Below are 19,196 nucleotides of genomic sequence, written 5' to 3'. Positions count from 1 at the left end.
CAAACTCGTTCAGGTGGACTATTCATATGTTAGATTGCATTTATCATGTACAGTTTAGTTCCTGCTCTAGTTGTTAAATATACATGGGGATCACATGCCGCAACTTCTTTACAATCTTAGTATGATTTTGGAAACGGACCTGGCAAGGTGAATAACCAGGTTATAGGGATACTCGGATTTACCCATCATCTATATAATGCCTCCAAAATTAGATATACTGCATAATATTGTTATTATTATCATTTGTTATTAAACGAAGCAATTGCAATGTCTACTTTTAACATTGCGTTCGTGGTTTATCCGACTGGGGTTCATAGAACAAAATGTGTCAATCTCCAAAGCACTGCTATCCCTGCCGAAAATGACTGGAATTCACCTGAGTTCACAAGTTTGGTTTTGTTTTAAAAAACAGTGCTTAACACGCATTAATGCTATATTTTATTACAATTCCATAAACAACGTTGGAGGTCTGAGTTATGCCGTAGCAGACTGTATTGCAAAGGGAAGTTAGATTAAAAATGTGCAGTCACCGTATAGTAAGGTTGGTTTATGATCCGTTTTATGTATACAATTATTTTGAATTACAGAAGACGCGGGCCCATTCCATCGAGGTCTGGTATGGTCAACACTGACGGACATATGTGTGGCGGATATAAGAAGTATCAATGACCACGATCGGTACATTGGGGCCAACAAGACGTGTAAATACGGCGTGGGAACCGCCATTTCTTATGTCGTTGTTGGTAGGTATACAGTCTGTTTTCAGAAACGTGTGGCGTCATACAAACTGTAGAATAATTGGTTGAAACCTATAAGAGTGTCCCTTTAAGCTAGTTAATTCAACGTTTTTCCTTAAATATATCGGAAATAACAGCATATCTAAATATACAAATGAGAAACAAGTTCGCTGAGCATAAGGTATACTTAATTAGTTTTCATTAAACTATACGTATATAGATTGTACAATGTTTTTTGCAGATTCGCATGGTCGTAAAATCATTTACATAGATGCATATACCGTTAAGGCAATTAGCATTGACGACATGAGTATTGTAGCGACACTTGTTACTGCCACAGAGATAATCACAGGTATGAAGGGTGGTTCCTTTATTCAATTATGTAATTATCTGTGTGAAACTATTATAAACTCAGCATAAACTAATGGTGACAAAATATCGTTACCAATTTAATATAACTTTACCTCTTCTAACGCCTTAAGATGTTGGTATTGACAAAACATAGAAATATTTAAATAGTCAGTTTCTATCATGAAATAGACAATTATATTTATCGGAAATCAACCCGCCTTATAAGACGATAGACTCGGGCAAGTTTGAATTGCAGAATAAACTTAAACTTAAGTACGTTCAGAACAGCACACGGAAAACACGTTATGAATTTTAGCCTATTCCATATGTTCTACATTGTGTCGTATTGCCTACACTTAAATGTGAGTATATATCAGGTCTTGCTGTAGACTGGAGAGACGGGAACATCTACTGGTGCCAAGGAAATTTACATGGCGATGGGCAAATCTGGGTTTTCTCACAAACAGATATCACTTCATATAAACTGGTTGACAATCTTGACAAAGTGACCTCAATTAATATCGTTCCATTGCAAAGGTTTATTTCTTATTTCATAAATATCAAAGACTTTTTTCTCTTTTTGTTTTAAAAACAGCTCTCAGAAAGATAAGGCATTGTTAAAGTGCAAAGAAAACGAGATCGATCAACAGCACATACTGTCAATGTTAGCACCGACTAAAGCAGTATTATATTTCAAGAAACGTCCAAACTACTTCTACTTGTCAATTTTTTCTCAAATGCCTTATTATCGATCCAGCTAAAACAATTAATTTTTACCATTATAAGTTCCGCGTTGCTGTTATATAGATTTATGGTAACATATAATCCCCCCTTTCCCTCACTAGCGCTATAATATGGATAGCTGGGGCAGACCATGAAAGGCAAATCTTCAGGTCTCAGCTTGACGGCACGGAGATAACAGTTTTAGTCACCAAAGACGATCTTACGTCACCGGTGGATCTGACCGTCGATCTTGATAAAAACTTGTAAGGTTTTGGGGTTTTTGCCGTTACATTTTAGAATTGCATCAAATATGTATAAGCCTGTATTATAGTAAAACGCCGGTATTACATGCGCACGCTGCCAGCGTCCGTTGTCCGAATCCATTATTCGCTTACATGATAATTAAATAAGTTAAATACTACTGGGTCTATTCAATGTGTTCGCATGCTAATGTGATCCGTATCCGCTCGGAATCGCATTGTGGGCGATTTTCGCGAATGTTGACCTTAGGTGCACATGCTTTTGCTTGAGAAAACAGCAGCAAAACCTCTATGTTATGAACGCTTCATGCAATCAAATACAGCACGATACTACAATAAGCAGCACATGCAGACAATGAGACTTTTAAAGCTGCATTTGTTCAATTTTAACGTGTTCTTCATTGCAATGATACATTTTAATAATGTCAATTTTATGATTGCATATCAAACATTTATATCTGCGACCCTGATAACAACTTGCAACTATAGCAGTTAAATGGTATTTCAACAATCAGATGATATTTGAATTTAGAAATACTATATTCGAGAGAATTCCTCGACACTATGCAAAAAAACAGTGGTCGACAATTTGTAAGGATGTCTATGTCCTTTTTAACAATATGTACAACTCATCGGAAATGAACAATACATTGTTATTTCTTAACAGGGTTTACTTTATCGATGACGAGTTCATAGAAACCGTTCGGCTCGACGGGACCGACCATAAAGTCCTGTCAACACCCAGTATCTGGTCCTCTACCGCTTCGCCGTCCAGAATACAAACGTATAAGGTAAGCAAACATTTGTTTCGTGTTTCTGTTGTATCTATCATTTTTTAAGTGAAAACAGCTTGGTTGAAGTAAACGCACGTAATTATATTAATGTTTCACTGACCGTTCCAAGGCGGTATCCCCGTGTATATTGATAAAGTTATTTAGGTACATGTGTGGTATGTTTGTTCTTTAACTCTCGGTCAGTTTTGTTTTTGGCTCTCGATTTGCGCGACTTAACAGCGTATTTGCCTAATATGATGACCATTAAGATTGCCCATGTGGGTTTATTTTTGTTGTTTAGCGTTTTATTTAGCGTGCTGTTACGACCACCAAAGGCATCAGAGAAAGCTAAAAACAGCAGTAAAAGTTAAAAACAAAAAATATTTATTAACAACCCGTTCCGAACAAAATTTTAAATCAGTAATGAGAAAAAGCAAATACCTTGAATAAAAAGTAATGCCTAAAAGTTTACAAAATATCTGTACTGATCCTTGAACCACATAAAATATTGGACACACCATATAAGCATTAATAAAAAGCAAGCAGCATTTTCAGAACACTTTCCACAAAATGTTGAAATGTAATTCTCACAGAACACTTCAAACACATCCAAGAAATGATCCTGTGAAACTTTGTTTAAGACTTGTCAATGTTGACACTACGACGAAATTTTACACTTTATGCATAACAAATTCAAGCGGAAGCAAGTCATTCTACAATCGGGAACTGTGAACAGAGGCTACTTCGAGTGCAATGTAAACGCAGTTTTATTTCACAACAGGTTCTTAGTTTATTCTTAAACTTTAGCAACTTTATGTTAACCAAAACAACCCAAGATCAGAGAAATTTGCACTTGTACACAAACTAAATATGTAACATTACTTTCTGCAAAATACTCAGGAACCTTTTCTCAAAGTATTTAATAATCTTATAAAATTTTCTATTTATTCAACATGGAATTAAAAGAACATTCTAAAGAAATCTAACAAGTCATAACAAATATATGCTAAATATATAATAGGAGAAAATAAAGTTCATTTAAATGCATTTAGTAAACCATGCAGATGAAACGATATTTTTTTACAAATAACAATACAAATGGAGTGCACACAGATAGGTATATAGGTAGATATGGATGTGTTGGTGGCTGGCTGGATAAAACACTGTAACGAATGGACTGACGGACGGATGAATATATAGATACAAGATGCGGCCTCGCATTTCAGCATTACATGTTCATGGTTGATATGAATTACAACACATATGAGCGGGAAGTGGACCTTATAGACTTGCTGGACGTGTCGATTGAAGGAACACTGTCGACTCTAATCAATGTTACTGACATTGATATACTAGATATCACTACTCAAGCGAAACAATACGGTAAATACTGTTTCCTCTTGTTTCTCAAGATACTGTGTCTATATTTTATCTCATAAATTCCATACGTAAATATTTATCTCGAGTCAAACCCATTCGTGAAATATAACTGTTAGTGTTCTTTCGACTATATCTTTAATATTCGTAAATATTCGTAAAGCTTTTCTGTTATTGTGTCCGTTCTTAACAGGTCCATGCGATGTATCAAACGGTGATTGTGAACACATCTGTATTCCCATTGGTAGGAATCGCGTTTGTAAGTGTGAATACGGCTTTACACTGGAGGCGAACAAGGAAACATGCTCCTCGCGTAAGTTTTACTTTCAGGTGACATGTTATCTTTTAGGAAAGAATCCAACATTATAATTGAGTTGACATTTCAAGCTATTGACAAGTCGAAATATGTTTTAAACATCGAAGATGTTTGCATTTGCTTTTGATTGATAAATCTGAACTTAGTATTTGAGTGGTTAGTTTCTGTTTAATACTTGGAACAAGTAAAACTTTGCGAATCTCTTTCCGTACGTATAGTCTTATGTTTTCCTCGTGAGTATCTATATTTTTCTCAATTCTAAAGTGCTATTACCGTCATTCCATTAAAGAGCCTCTACTGAACGACTTCATACTCGTTGTTGATTGGACACACAGCAATATATACCAAGTATCCTTAGTGAGTGGTGAGGCCCGAGGATATGACTCTGATATGATACAGAAACCGGCTGGAATAGAGTACAACCATCTGACCAGGAAGGTGATCTGGGGAGATACAGGCGACTATCTCTTACAACAAGCCAACCTCGATGGTACCGGTTATAAGGTTTTGGTCGATGTTGGTAAGCAAATATGATACGGCAACATACCGGTTTAAGATTATAAATATGAAGTAATAGAAGCATGATATTGAAATTACATCTAAATCAAAATAACTCGAGCTCAATTGGTTGCAGTTAACAGTTATGTATAGAAACAACTTAGTAAAGCGTTAGCCGGATAACTAGGTGGCTATGTTTAAACTTTTGACTACTGATCTTGTTTCTGTAGTTTTTCACATAAATATTGGAATATTATGTATTAAAATTTCATTATTACATCCAGCGTGAACTGAGTCAAAGTCCTTTTGTTAACATATGCGCGTATGCCATTTCTATTCAACACACATATTTTGCAACAGGTTGTAGTAATTAAAGCCTAAAAAACATATGTTTGTGAGCAGCAAGGTTTGATTATCAATCAGTTAAGCAAAATATATTCCAATGTCATTTTCCAACAAAGATTCAGTTAACTTGTACCGGTTCAACGACGTTTTCGGAAAATAACTTTCAACACTTCTAAGACTTTCGTTTGTTACTGCTCAATCCAAATATTAGACAAAACAGTGGTGGTATGAGTGTTATTATCAAAAGTAAAATTACAGTAGCTTAATATTTCTTTCCGTATCAAGAGTTGTTATAATGATTCAAAACAAATGGCCATGTATTACACAAAATTCCCTTGATGGAGAACATGTTTATTACCTACGGGAATATAAAAAGCATACATCTTATATGTTGTTTTAATATTAAAATGCTTCAATTAAAATATATTCAAATGTACTTACATTTTTTGGAACTTCACTTAGTGATTTCCAGCGGAGCTAAAGCCACGAACATTTGTAATAAACGATAAAAACATAATCAAAAATCCAAGACCTTGATATATTAAAAAATCACATGTTTCAGGAATGTATAAGGCACATCCTGGCCAAGTGGCGATTGACTACAGCACGGGGAATTTATTTTACACGGCTGTAAGGACAGACGTAACCGGGTTTTCAGGGGTAGCCGTTGTAACGCCAAATGGCATACACAAGAAAATTGTCGAGTATGGTAAAAATCCCCGGGCCATAGCGCTGGATCCGGAACTTGGGTATAGTGTTATTTCTGATTTTATTATTCCGTTTTGAAATAGATTGTTAAATAGCCTGTTTTTAATAAAACACTAAGGTCATAAGTAAACAAAGGTCAGTACGATAAGTCATCATTGGAAAGAAAATAACAATACATGTGTTTATTCATTTGTGAAAGCAGCAGATGTGTATATCTTTGTTAAGAAGTATGCAGCCATTTATAGGATTGAACAAAGATGAACAGCTTTATACATAGTCGTTTCGGACGAATTATTTCATGTGGTTTATGGCAGTGCTTTGAATGCGTATATTTTGTGGCAGTATAATGTTCTGGACTGATTTCGGGACGACACCCGCTGTCCTAATGCGAGCTAACATGGACGGGTCGGATATGGTCCCTGTGTACGACAAGATGGTGTGGCCAAACGGCATTGCAATCAATACAAAAGGTATATAAGATCATTTTCACTTACGAACCTATGTTAACCTGGTATTTTGTCAAACTTAGTTTATTTACAGCGACGGATCTTATGAGTATCTTAGACATTGGCATCTCTTGACGGATATACGTCGATTGAAAACGTCATAGACAGCCTCTTGCATTATAATTTTTGAATTTTGAATTTTGAATATGTCCTTTGACTTGTTTTATCTTCAAAAGTCGTCCGGAAAAGGATATGAAAACGATATGGTTGATGTTTACGAGAACAATACGTTCCCGGAAGCCTTTAAATTGAAACTATGGACACCAAATTCCTAAAAATGCGTTTTGCTGCACAACCAGTGCTGGGGCAGTCATGCTACCACTCCTCTCTGGGTCGCCAGACATACCACCTAATAATGTCCTTATATTCATGAACATTATCACTTTAAATCCAGTATCTGTTGTCAGTCAAATGTATTTGCCCTTTAACAACGCAAGACGATTATGATGTTGAGCCCTAGTGTGTTCTTACATATGACATTTCTATGATACTTGTTTCTGTTTATACACCATTTAACAGCAACCAGCTGAATAGAGGTGAAAGTGATGTCAGTTACATGCAATACACTATTATGTTTTACCAACCTTAGAAGTTATTTTTCGTCTTGTTCTTTAAACATTCTCTTCCGCCCTGTTGATGTTTACCGTTCCTCTGTCTTTAATTGGTTTTAGAAGGTTATCATTTTCAGTATTATTTTTCTCTGTTTGTAAATATTATTTACCATTAATGTTGTAACAATGCTTGTTAAACTTTTATATTTCCAATACCATCACGTCTACGGACTTCATAATGCAAACACACAAACAATCGATTAATTCCACCAGTTTACTAGTTAGCATTTAATGTAAGTCTAATGACATAATAAAATGGTCATCAAAAGTGCATATTTACTATCAATCAGTAATTTTGTAAATTAAATTTGAAAAATGAAATTAAAGCTAAACTACTCATGACGTGCACCACGTATTACAATAAAGTCTTTACAATTGTTTGAGGATACATATAATCATCAACTTGAATATTCAAAGCAGAAAAACACTTGTTCAATGTTTAATGTTTGTGATATTTTGTTTATGTGTTCTTTGTTTAAGGTGTTTAACCTGTGCCATTTAACGGGGTTTAAGTTTTGGCTACTTGGCTTGTTTCTGCAGTTTTTCACATAAATATTCATTTTGGTTTGTGAACATAAAAAAATCAACGCGTGTAGTCGATACTAAATACATGTACTGTTATTTGTTTCATTAATATGCTCTATCGCTGTATTGACCAATTTTGAACGTGAGCAGCGACCTTTTAGAGAAGTCCACTGTTACATTTCTACGAATTAACTGCTTTATCTGCTGTAGTAGTGAGCCAAATACACAAAACAATGCCATTTCCCGCACTTCTTGCATTGCCGAAAGGAAGTATCCGGAATAACTGAAAACCATATATACAACCGATAATTTTAAATCCGTTTATAAAAAGCATGCATACTAAAATCTGTTCAGTAAGAGTAAAAAAACACATTGCTTATAACCATATTTGCTTTATTAGTTTACATCATATCCGATAAGATGACGTCATATTTTGTTCAGTGTGCATGAGGTAATTTCCTGTTGTACTCAACCAGTACTGTATGTCTTGAAAATTGTTTTTCATGATATCAAGACGAAATAACTCTTAACCGTTAGATGGAAAATATACTGCTATATTCGAATAAATCTTTGTCATAAATACAAAATGAAAAATAAACGTACGACTTGCTAGAATATTGCCAATTAAGCAATTCTTTATGTCAATTAATTTGCTTATACATATGCAGAGTTATGTATTTTCTAAACAATTGAAATAAAGCAATATTATATTAAACATGTGTTATGCAGACATATACGCGATGGCTATATTAAACCGGAAACAATGTATAGCATGTGATAAAGCTATGTATAACACTGTTCAATGCAGTAGTTACTATAAATTAAAAACAATTTCGTTTAATAAGTTATTTAATAAAATTATGTTTTAATTAACTTCGGTCAGGACATCTTTGCGATAATGATTTGACTTACAATTTGTCTTAATACGCTTGATGAAAACTAACTGGAAATTTCAAGACTTTTGCAGGCATTTTGTGAGATGTCTACATATATTTATTGAAATTAGGACAGTATAAGATGGAGAGAAAACATGATTTATTTGGAACTCACAACCCGTAAAACCAATGAATATAATTTCTCATTGCTATGAAACCTTGTGCATTATAGGTTTAACTTTACCAATATGAGGTATGATTGAGAATAACAAATGACCCATTATGAAGATTAGCCCAAATATATATTTACAAAAGTACTTTCACGGTTAAATGGGTGAAATCGGACTATACGTGTTTGCAAATATATAGACCGTTCATTCAGTGATAATTCAAGAATACGGACGGAATAAAGACTCGTCCAACTGAACGGGGAAATTGTTAAAATTGCAGAAATTTGTCTTTCATTGTTAAGCTTGAAATTGTTCTGTGTCAAGAATATTTCAAAACTCTCCAGAAGTTATCTTAACTTACACTTACAACATTAACATTGATCTGCAATCATCATTAAGATACAGTTTATTCATCCATTATCTTTTACAGTTAAGACCGTGTTTGTAACGGACGGGCATGAGAGTTCTAATCGGATATACGCCTGCACGTTCAATGGTTTGTGCTCCGTGTTTCACGAGGATCCCGGGGCGCATCTCATGGATATCAAGCTGTTGGACGACTACCTGTTTTACTCCGCATGGAACAAAGCGTATGTATTATTTCTCCATGTTGACTTAAAGTTCTTCATAACTTTAAATTCACCTGTAAGGATGCTTTTGTAAGTGTTTTTTTTTCATAAAATTCGAAAAGTTGTAATGATTTTAGAAAGATTTAACCTGATGTTAATTAACCATTACAGGTACATTACACGAATAGATATCCACACTAAGGAGGTTGTAAAGTTTGCTGAGAACGCCGAACTTGGCAGACTGGATGCCATCGCTGTGTTCAATTCTTCTTTGTCTGAACCAGGTCATAAAAAGATAAGATTTGAATGGTTTGAACGGTTAGGCCAGAAAATTAAAATAAATTAAACAGGAATAAGTATTTTCCTTTGTCCCTTACTCCTGGAAAATGAAATAGTAAAACATATTGAAGTATTTTCCTTTGTCCCTTACTCCTGGAAATGAATTGAATTATTTTCCTTTGTGCCTTACAACTCGGAAATGAAATAGTGAAACATATTGAATTATTTTCCTTTGTGCCTTACACCTCGGAAATGAAATAGTGAAACATATTGAAGTATTTTCCTTTGTCCCTTACTCCTGGAAAGGAAATGGTGCAACATATTGAAGTATTTTCCTTTGTGCCTTACACCTCGGAAATGAAAGAGTGAAACATATTGAAGTATTTTCCTTTGTCCCTTACTCCTGGTAATGAAATAGCGAAACATATTGAAGTATTTTCCTTTGTCCCTTACTCCTGGTAATGAAATAGCGAAACATATTGAAGTATTTTCCTTTGTGCCTTACACCTCGGAAATGAAATAGTGAAACATATTGAAGTATTTTCCTTCGTCCCTTACTCCTGGAAATGAAATGGTGCAACATATTGAAGTATTTTCCTTTGTCCCTTACTCCTGGTAATGAAATAGCGAAACAGATTGAAGTATTTTCCTTTGTGCCTTACACCTCGGAAATGAAATAGTGAAACATATTGAAGTATTTTCCTTCGTCCCTTACTCCTGGAAATGAAATGGTGCAACATATTGAAGTATTTTCCTTTGTGCCTTACACCTCGGAAATGAAAGAGTGAAACATATTGAAGTATTTTCCTTTGTCCCTTACTCCTGGTAATGAAATAGCGAAACATATTGAATTATTTTCCTTTGTCCCTTACTCCTGGAAATGAAATAGTGAAACATATTGAAGTATTTTCCTTTGTCCCTTACTCCTGGAAATGAAATGGTGAAACATATTGAAGTATTTTCTTTTGTCCCTTACTCCTGGAAATGAAATAGTGAAACATATTGAAGTATTTTCCTTCGTCCCTTACTCCTGGAAATGAAATGGTGCAACATATTGAAGTATTTTCCTTTGTGCCTTACACCTCGGAAATGAAAGAGTGAAACATATTGAAGTATTTTCCTTTGTCCCTTACTCCTGGTAATGAAATAGCGAAACATATTGAATTATTTTCCTTTGTCCCTTACTCCTGGAAATGAAATAGTGAAACATATTGAAGTATTTTCCTTTGTCCCTTACTCCTGGAAATGAAATAGTGAAACATATTGAAGTATTTTCTTTTGTCCCTTACTCCTGGAACTGAAATAATGAAACATATTGAAGTATTTTACTTTGTCCCTAACTCCTGGAAATGAAATAGTGAAACATATTGAAGTATTTTCTTTTGTCCCTTACTCCTGGTAATGAAATAGTGAAACATATTGAAGTATTTTCCTTTGTCCCTTACTCCTGGAAATGAAATAGTGAAACATATTGAAGTATTTTCTTTTGTCCCTTACTCCTGGAAATGAAATAGTGAAACATATTGAAGTATTTTCCTTTGTCCCTTACTCCTGGAAATGAAATAGTGAAACATATTGAAGTATTTTCCTTTGTCCCTTACTCCTGGAAATGAAATAGTGAAACATATTGAAGTATTTTCCTTTGTCCCTTACTCCTGGAAATGAAATAGTGAAACATATTGAAGTATTTTCTTTTGTCCCTTACTCCTGGAAATGAAATAGTGAAACATATTGAAGTATTTTCTTTTGTCCCTTACTCCTGGAAATGAAATAGTGAAACATATTGAAGTATTTTCTTTTGTCCCTTACTCCTGGTAATGAAATAGTGAAACATATTGAAGTATTTTCCTTTGTCCCTTACTCCTGGAAATGAAATAGTGAAACATATTGAAGTATTTTCTTTTGTCCCTTACTCCTGGAAATGAAATAGTGAAACATATTGAAGTATTTTCTTTTGTCCCTTACTCCTGGAACTGAAATAATGAAACATATTGAAGTATTTTCCTTTGTCCTTTGGTACTGGTAATGAAATAGTGAAACATATTGCATTATTTTCCTTTGTCCCTTACTCCTTGAAATGAAATGGTGAAACATATTCAAGTATTTTCCTTTGTCCCTTACACTTCGGAACTGAAATAATGAAACATATTCAAGTATTTTCCTTTGTCCCTTACTCCTGGAAATGAAATGGTGAAACATATTGAAGTATTTTTCTTTGTACGTTACACCTCGGAAATGAAATAGTGAAACATATTGAAGTATTTTCCTTTGTCCCTTACACCTCGGAACTGAAATAGTGAAACATATTCAAGTATTTTCCTTCGTCCCTTACTCCTGGTAATGAAATAGTGAAACATATTCAAGTATTTTCCTTTGTCCCTTACACTTCGGAACTGAAATAGTGAAACATAATCAAGTATTTTCCCTTGTCCCTTACTCCTGGAACTGAAATAGTGAAACATATTCAAATATTTTCCTTCGTCCCTTACTCCTGGTAATGAAATAGTGAAACTTATTGAAGTATTTTCCTTTGTCCCTTACTCCTGGTAATGAAATAGTGAAACTTATTGAAGTATTTTCCTTTGTCCCTTACTCCTGGTAATGAAATAGTGAAATATATTTAAGTATTTTCTTTTGTCCCTTACACCTTACACCTTACTTTGACGTAAATAATATAAATGATATCAAGATTTTAATCTATATATCCAGCCAATAACATCTGCCTAACCAAATTGTTAAATTTACAGTGCTACAACATTACATACAATACGTCATCACTTGGTAATTATTTTGTCTTATTTTAGTGTCCAGTTCGTGCAGCCCGAATAATGGCAGGGCTGACTGCAGCACACTTTGTCTTCCAAACGACAGCGGATATACCTGCGCATGCGCAGATGGCGTGTCCTTATTACCAGATGGGAAGACGTGCTCGGATGGTAAGATCGTAAGACCTTTACCTGTGGAACATTCTGATGTTTTATGAATAATAATGGATAAATACACAGTTCGAGTTCTGAATATGAATTGCGGTGTGAATGGTTGTTATATTACGTCATTATAGTTACCACCACAACTACGAAGACAACGTCTACGACAAAAACATCAAGCATAACAACCGTTCCAACAACAACAACAACTACTACCAATACATCCAGGATAACAACTAGTTCAGCGCAACGGTCTAGTACGATCGTGCAGGGATCACCAAATGACGCAACGAAGGGCGCTTCCCTGGTCCCGTATATCGGTGGTGGTGGTGCTGGAGTCGTTCTGGTGCTGATTGTTGCCATCATCATCGTCTGCTATGTGTACGAAATAAAAAAATCTAAATCAATGGTTTTTTTTTAGATGCAGCTTATTTTTTTATTAATCTAAAGCCATAGTCTAAAGTCACTATATACAAGTTTGACATGTAACTTTTTTTTTGAATATATACTGTGAAGCTCTATAATAATGAAAATACGTCTGTCGGTCTCTTCAGACGGAAAAGGAGGCAAGCTGGTGAAGGTCCACGGTATCTGTCCGACAATGAAAGGGTCGCCGTCTATCAAGGTAACAACGTCGACATTCGCCGACCTGAGAGTGAGGGGTACGAAACACTATCTATACCTCAAATCCGGGAACGGGAAAACCAGGCATATCAGTCGGTGGGTATCTTAGGAGTATTTTCAAAAATAATATGTGTATTTCTCGAATTACATTGTTTTCTGTAAAAAGCCAATATTGAACCACATTTATACGCAGAAACACAATTCAAGTATCAATATTAAAAGCATGGGAAGACCTTCATCCATGATTGAATATTTCCATTTCCAGAGGCAAAGTCACGACTACCTTCACTTTCCCCAACTAGATTCAATGTATGATGCAATACCTGCCGACTTCGCCCCACCCCCTCCGTATGAGGCTAACAGGACCGACCCACCACTGACGCTGCCCAAACCTCACTTCCTCAACTTGCAGAGCACCAAGGAGATAGGCGCCGTACCGGACATTTTGCGACTACCAGCGGTAAGGAGCGTGCATACCACCTCTGTGCCGCCGTCGGAAGCCAGAGATATCCTTGTCGGCTCGGTCAGAAGAGAGGTACCGGGCCGGAGACCATACATATCGGGCCGGGAACCAGACGAAACAATCCGAATGACTACCAGTACGTCCGCTTAGGCCGTCAATAGCCGCAAAGACCATTTACCGGCATTCACTTCTCAGTCGATCGTTGCTGACACTTTATAGAAAATACTACGTAGGGTTAATGGCATATAATGTGGCAAAGAAAGGCATGCTTAGGTATTGTACGTAATGAGACTCTATTAGGATAACATTAGCAGGTGTTGAAAAGAGCATTATACAATAATTTGGATGGATTAAAAAGAAAAGAAAAATAATACCTTTAAGTGTGGATGTAAATAAATACCGTCTTTTGAACAATTAACATGTTTCAATGTGCACAGAGATAGTATATTCTGAATATTTGTGAACATTCGTGTATGCTAGCCTTTATTTCATTTTACTGGAGAGTTTCAGAGATATTCTATGTTGGTTTATATATTTGTGCTTTGTATTTTGCCGCCTACTTGTATACAAATATACTAACTATGTACAAATATATGTAAATAAGCGAGCCGTTGTGTACGGACGACAAGTGTTAAACTATTTTCATGAAAATAACGTAACATCCCACTTGTTTCACTTAAGTCTTTGATAAGCCAAATACCATAAGAATGCCATTTCCGCGCTCTGTGCATTTTAGAAGTTTAGAAACCGGCATAATTTAAAATTAAGTATCTCACTGTTTACATGAAAATATTTATAGAACGAATTTGCTTTTTAGTTAATCGTTTAAATGTCACACTCGTTTTGATGTCGTCATTATGTTATATTTTTTCCATGACGTTATTAGTGAAACAACTTCATTTTTTTAGAGAATCAAGATAAAATGAATAGAGGATATTTATTGATTTCAGTGTAAGATCTCATAGAAAAACATATTTTCACGAGATGCGAAGCCAGAGATTAGATCAGATTTCACACTGAAATCAACACATTATCTTTTTCTTCTATGCTTATTTATGGAGCTTTATTAGTATTTTTTTTTTATAAATGCCCCCTTTTTGAAAACAAATGCTTTCTACGCCGCTACTCGGGGGACGCCCCTCAAGCAAAATTATCGCTGATGACGTAGCTGTTGTTGTTTTTTACTTCGTGTTGTTCAAATAAATAGTACTCCGATATTTTTTGATAGTTATTATTTACTCGTGATTTTGTTCAAAAATATTATGACCATTAATCAATAAACTTTTATGAATGCATCTGTGTTCCAAATGATAACAGTTCAGGCAAAAAAAACAGGGCATGAATACATGACCGACTTACTACGCCGCCATTATTGAATGAAAATTTGAAAGGTCAAACGTGTTAGCAGAACAATTGTGGATAATCATTGGTAAAACACATTCTTAGTTGTAGAGTTTGTTTCTTGATTCATGAGTATTCAGTCACCCTCCGCTATCAGAAACCAGTCTTATTCGCTTGAAGACAGGTCGGTCTCAACGTAAAGAAAAAAACTACACTAGGTTGTAGATAATTTTTAAGGCGTGGGTCGTGTACAAAATCATCAGTTTTCACCATCGTACTGTCGTGTTTTCACCATCGTACTGTCGTGTTTTCACCATCGTACTGTCGTGTTTTCACCATTGTACTGTCGCGTTTTCACCATCGTACTGTCACGTTTTCACCACCGTACTGTCGTGTTTTCACCATCGTACTGTCGTGTTTTCACCATCGTACTGTCATGTTTTTACCATCGTAGTTTCGTACTGTCGTGTATTCACCATCGTACTGTCATGTTTTTACCATCGTAGTTTCGTACTGTGGTGTTTTTATCATCGTACTGTCGCGTTTTCACCATCGTAGTTTCGTACTGTCGTGTTTTCATCATCGTTATGTCGCGTTTTCATCATCGTACTGTCGTGTTTTCATCTGAGTACTATCGACTTCCGGCGCGCATGCGCAGAGAAGAATTTGCCCTCCATGTGTCAAAATGTCGAATGCAGGGGTGCAAATTCTTCTCTGCGCATGCGCACCGGAAGGCGATAGTACGATGATAAAAACAGATGTACGAAGTGTCTGGTCCGTATTGGTCGTTGTTTGAAATGTCTTGATACATTTTACTGTACCGGAAATGAAATCAAAGCCACTTCACGGCGGTCTTTTTGAGATAGTTTAGATATTTTCAAGCTTGAAACGAGTTTCTTATAAGAAGGAATTAATTAATCGTTTTTCTTTCTAGAAATAAAAAGCAGAGATACGGTTAAATTCATTTTTAAAAAGTAAAAAGATGCAACAAACTAATACAATCTACCGTGGTCATAGTGAAACCATCAGACACAAACAACTGTTGCCTGAAACATGTTTAATGATGGACATTACACGTTTCATTTGTAAAGGTTTGATGAAACACTACCTTATACCGGAACGTTAGCCTGTGGCTGCTACTTTCAGAGCTTTTTTTATCAACTTTTGTGAAGAGTCTTAGAGGTCAAGCTGATTCTTTTTGGAAATTTCTAGCCTGTGCAAAACTATAAATTTATGCGCGGAAATGCCATATGCAATATTTCATTACCGTCTTCAAAGTGTTTCCTTTTGGTAACGATTGCAACCACAATTATCAACATGTTAATAGAAACAATTGATGCGCAGTAAAATCTCCATATAAGTCCATAGTTTCATTTCGAGCCACATTTACATTTGGAAAAGTGTGTGTAGCTTTTAACCAATGCATGAGACCTGTATACATTACATTACCAGAAAGGAAATATGCAGGTTACATGGAAGATGTGACCTGTCCCCAAGACCTACAGTTAAATGATACCACTAAGTCAGTTTCAAACCAGTATCCCTATTAGTTCCAACTAAAGAACTTCAGTAAATAGATTAAATATTGTACCATTTGGGACCTGTACTTTTTTCTCTTTGCTGAAAAGAACGCCGTATCCAAACACCAATAAGTACTTTGCAGTTCAATGGTACTTATTCACTTTTACCAAGACGGTGTATAACCCATTGTATATTTAGCTTTATTGGCTTTCTCAGTACTACCTGCTATGAGCCGGGATATTATCCGGGTTGTACATACATTCTACTACCTCTTCGTCTCATGTATTGATGGCAAGTATTTATGAAATTTCTTTTAAATCAAGAACTTTCCTGAATCTGCGAATGACAGGTTTGATTTATTTTCAAATTGTGTCTCAGAATCAGCTGACTTTGGCAGCTATGCCTTCAATTCAGTTATATAAGTTATTTCACAATATGATAGATCTCAAAAGAATAATGCCGAAATATATAAATAAGCCATACAATATTACTTCCATTTGTGAATGTAAATATGAATGCCCTGTGATTTAATCTGTAGTCAGCAAGTTATTTACTATGTCGTTCAATCTTTGAACCTAGTATGTGGAACAATAACGAGAGATGTAAGGTTACGTCCCTTGGATAGCATGGCAGATGAAATTATAACAAGGATTATGGGGGTGGATGTTTTATGCCTAATCCTAAAAGTGTGAAGCATGTGAATGTGCAAATTGTGACTAGGAATGCTAAAAGGAAAGTTTTACTCATTCTTCGAGTATGCACGTGCATAGCCATTTTGATTTCCACGTGTGGATATGTCGAGAGTAATCCCGGGCCAGCTAAACAAGATACATCTCGCACCAAAAGTCATCAAAAGCAGTACCCAGAGGCCCAAAGAGCATTTGGAGGACCCTCGGACGTCCCGACTCCCGTTGCTCAACCCAGTACGATGTTGTGACTAGGCAGCAAACAATGTCCTCATATACTTTTCCTCAATCGTCACAATCATCACCTTATACCGGGGCATCCATGAATAACGGAAACAGTAGGTCTAATAATGAAACAGATATGTTTGCTTTCCTAAGAAATATGAAAACTGTTCTAGATAAACAATATCATCGTTTAGTCACAGTCATCGGAGACGTAAATAATAAAATTGATTCAGTGGTTTCGTCTATAAATGAACTTAAGCAAAACAACAATGACAGAAATATCAAGTCTTAAAAATAAACTTGATCAACTTGAAAAACAATCACGCAGAAACAATCTACGTTTTAACGAAATAAGTGGGTTCCTAAATGAGAAATGGGCTGATTCTGAGGACAAAGTACGCGCATTCCTGCGAGATACACTGCATTTGGGAGAACAAGCGGACACTATTGAAATTGACCGTGCGCATCGAATTAAATCCCGCGACTTAAGTAATTGTTCTAGCATGGTTCGTTTCACACGATACAAGGACTGTGAACTTATTTTAGGTCGTGCGAATACATTGCTCCAGCAAAACAGCTCATTTTCTGTACAGCAGGATTACAGTGACAAAGTTCGTCAACACATGAAACATCATGGGGAACGTATGATGTCCTAAATACGGACGGCCACTTTACTTGTGTCTCTAATGAAGGTGCTAGTGTTGTGGATTATATGATCGCGTCATCGGAGCTATTTGAGAAATCAGTTGACTTTAAAGTACCTGATCGACACGAATCTGATCACTTTCCGATTAAATGTCAATTTAATATTGAATATTTATCAGCAAATACTAATGGTGAATGTATTAATTCAAGTATAGATTTATCTAACGCGAAGAAATATAAATGGTACGATAGGTATAGTTACTCTTTCCGTAACAGTACTAACACGCTGTTTAATGAAAATAGACGTTTGATAATAAACCTTCTAAATTCTCGATATTTACGCGGCGATTGATACAATAACCGCCTTTTACTATGATGCAGGAAAAGGATTCTATAAGCACCAAAATACTTTCAATCATTGCAGTCTCGTTGGTGGGATAAGCGTTGCGATTTTCTTAAGAGACGAAAATATGTGTTTTTAATCAAATTTCGCTCTTTAAAAAAAGCGTCTGATTTAAGACTTTACAAGGACTGTAGAAATGCTTTTAATAATTAATTTGATGTAAAAATTCTTGAATTACAAACACTTATAGACATGAACTTATTGATAGTCGAAATAATCCATGTTTTATGTGGAAGAAAATTAAACAGGAAGCCGCCTATAGATACCAGTATAGAAGCCAGTGGTATGATCACATTCGTAGTCTGTTATATGATGGTGGAGTCATGCCTATTTCTGTAAATAACGACATGCATAATACTGATATTGATGATAATGATTCCAATACTCTAAATGAGCCTATTACACACTCTGAAATTGAACACGCGATCCTAAAGTAAGTTAAGGGGAAAAGCTGCGGAATAGACGGAATTCCATCTGAATTTTTAAAGGCACTATTGATAGTATTGCGCCTTACTTACCGAATATGTTTAATAGAATTTTTAAAACAGAGGATTTCCCAATTTCATAGGGTCAAAGTAAAATATGTCCCATACACGTTCCGGGAATATATCGTGGTATCTCACTTACCAATACTATGTATAAGATATGTTCAGGTATCATAAATAAACGTTTATATGAATGGCCTGTAAAATAATAATAATATAGATGAATCACAATCGGGATTCCGCTCTGGTTATT

At 35.5% G+C, this 19,196-nt stretch overlaps 1 protein-coding gene across 1 annotated transcript in view; it reads left to right on the top strand.

Moving 5' to 3' along the window:
* LOC128210956 (low-density lipoprotein receptor-related protein 4-like) overlaps positions 1–14,932 on the top strand; it is a 29,956-nt gene extending 15,024 nt beyond the window's left edge. Inside the window, exons 6-21 of the mRNA XM_052915306.1 lie at positions 588–743; positions 979–1,089; positions 1,466–1,625; positions 1,934–2,074; positions 2,739–2,862; positions 4,071–4,227; positions 4,415–4,534; positions 4,827–5,057; positions 5,943–6,129; positions 6,431–6,558; positions 9,206–9,365; positions 9,516–9,628; positions 12,428–12,559; positions 12,685–12,931; positions 13,105–13,270; positions 13,440–14,932. Of these exons, the coding sequence (XP_052771266.1) occupies positions 588–743; positions 979–1,089; positions 1,466–1,625; positions 1,934–2,074; positions 2,739–2,862; positions 4,071–4,227; positions 4,415–4,534; positions 4,827–5,057; positions 5,943–6,129; positions 6,431–6,558; positions 9,206–9,365; positions 9,516–9,628; positions 12,428–12,559; positions 12,685–12,931; positions 13,105–13,270; positions 13,440–13,787 (2,681 nt within the window). The 3' untranslated portion in view covers positions 13,788–14,932. The remainder of the gene's footprint in view (positions 1–587; positions 744–978; positions 1,090–1,465; positions 1,626–1,933; positions 2,075–2,738; positions 2,863–4,070; positions 4,228–4,414; positions 4,535–4,826; positions 5,058–5,942; positions 6,130–6,430; positions 6,559–9,205; positions 9,366–9,515; positions 9,629–12,427; positions 12,560–12,684; positions 12,932–13,104; positions 13,271–13,439) is intronic.
* Positions 14,933–19,196: the final 4,264 nt, after the last annotated feature.

The sequence above is a fragment of the Mya arenaria genome, chromosome 12, assembly GCF_026914265.1.
Source record: "Mya arenaria isolate MELC-2E11 chromosome 12, ASM2691426v1".
Taxonomy (NCBI): Eukaryota; Metazoa; Mollusca; class Bivalvia; order Myida; family Myidae; genus Mya; species Mya arenaria.
Note: the sequence above shows the minus strand (reverse complement) of the source record. Positions and strands in the feature narration are given on the sequence as shown.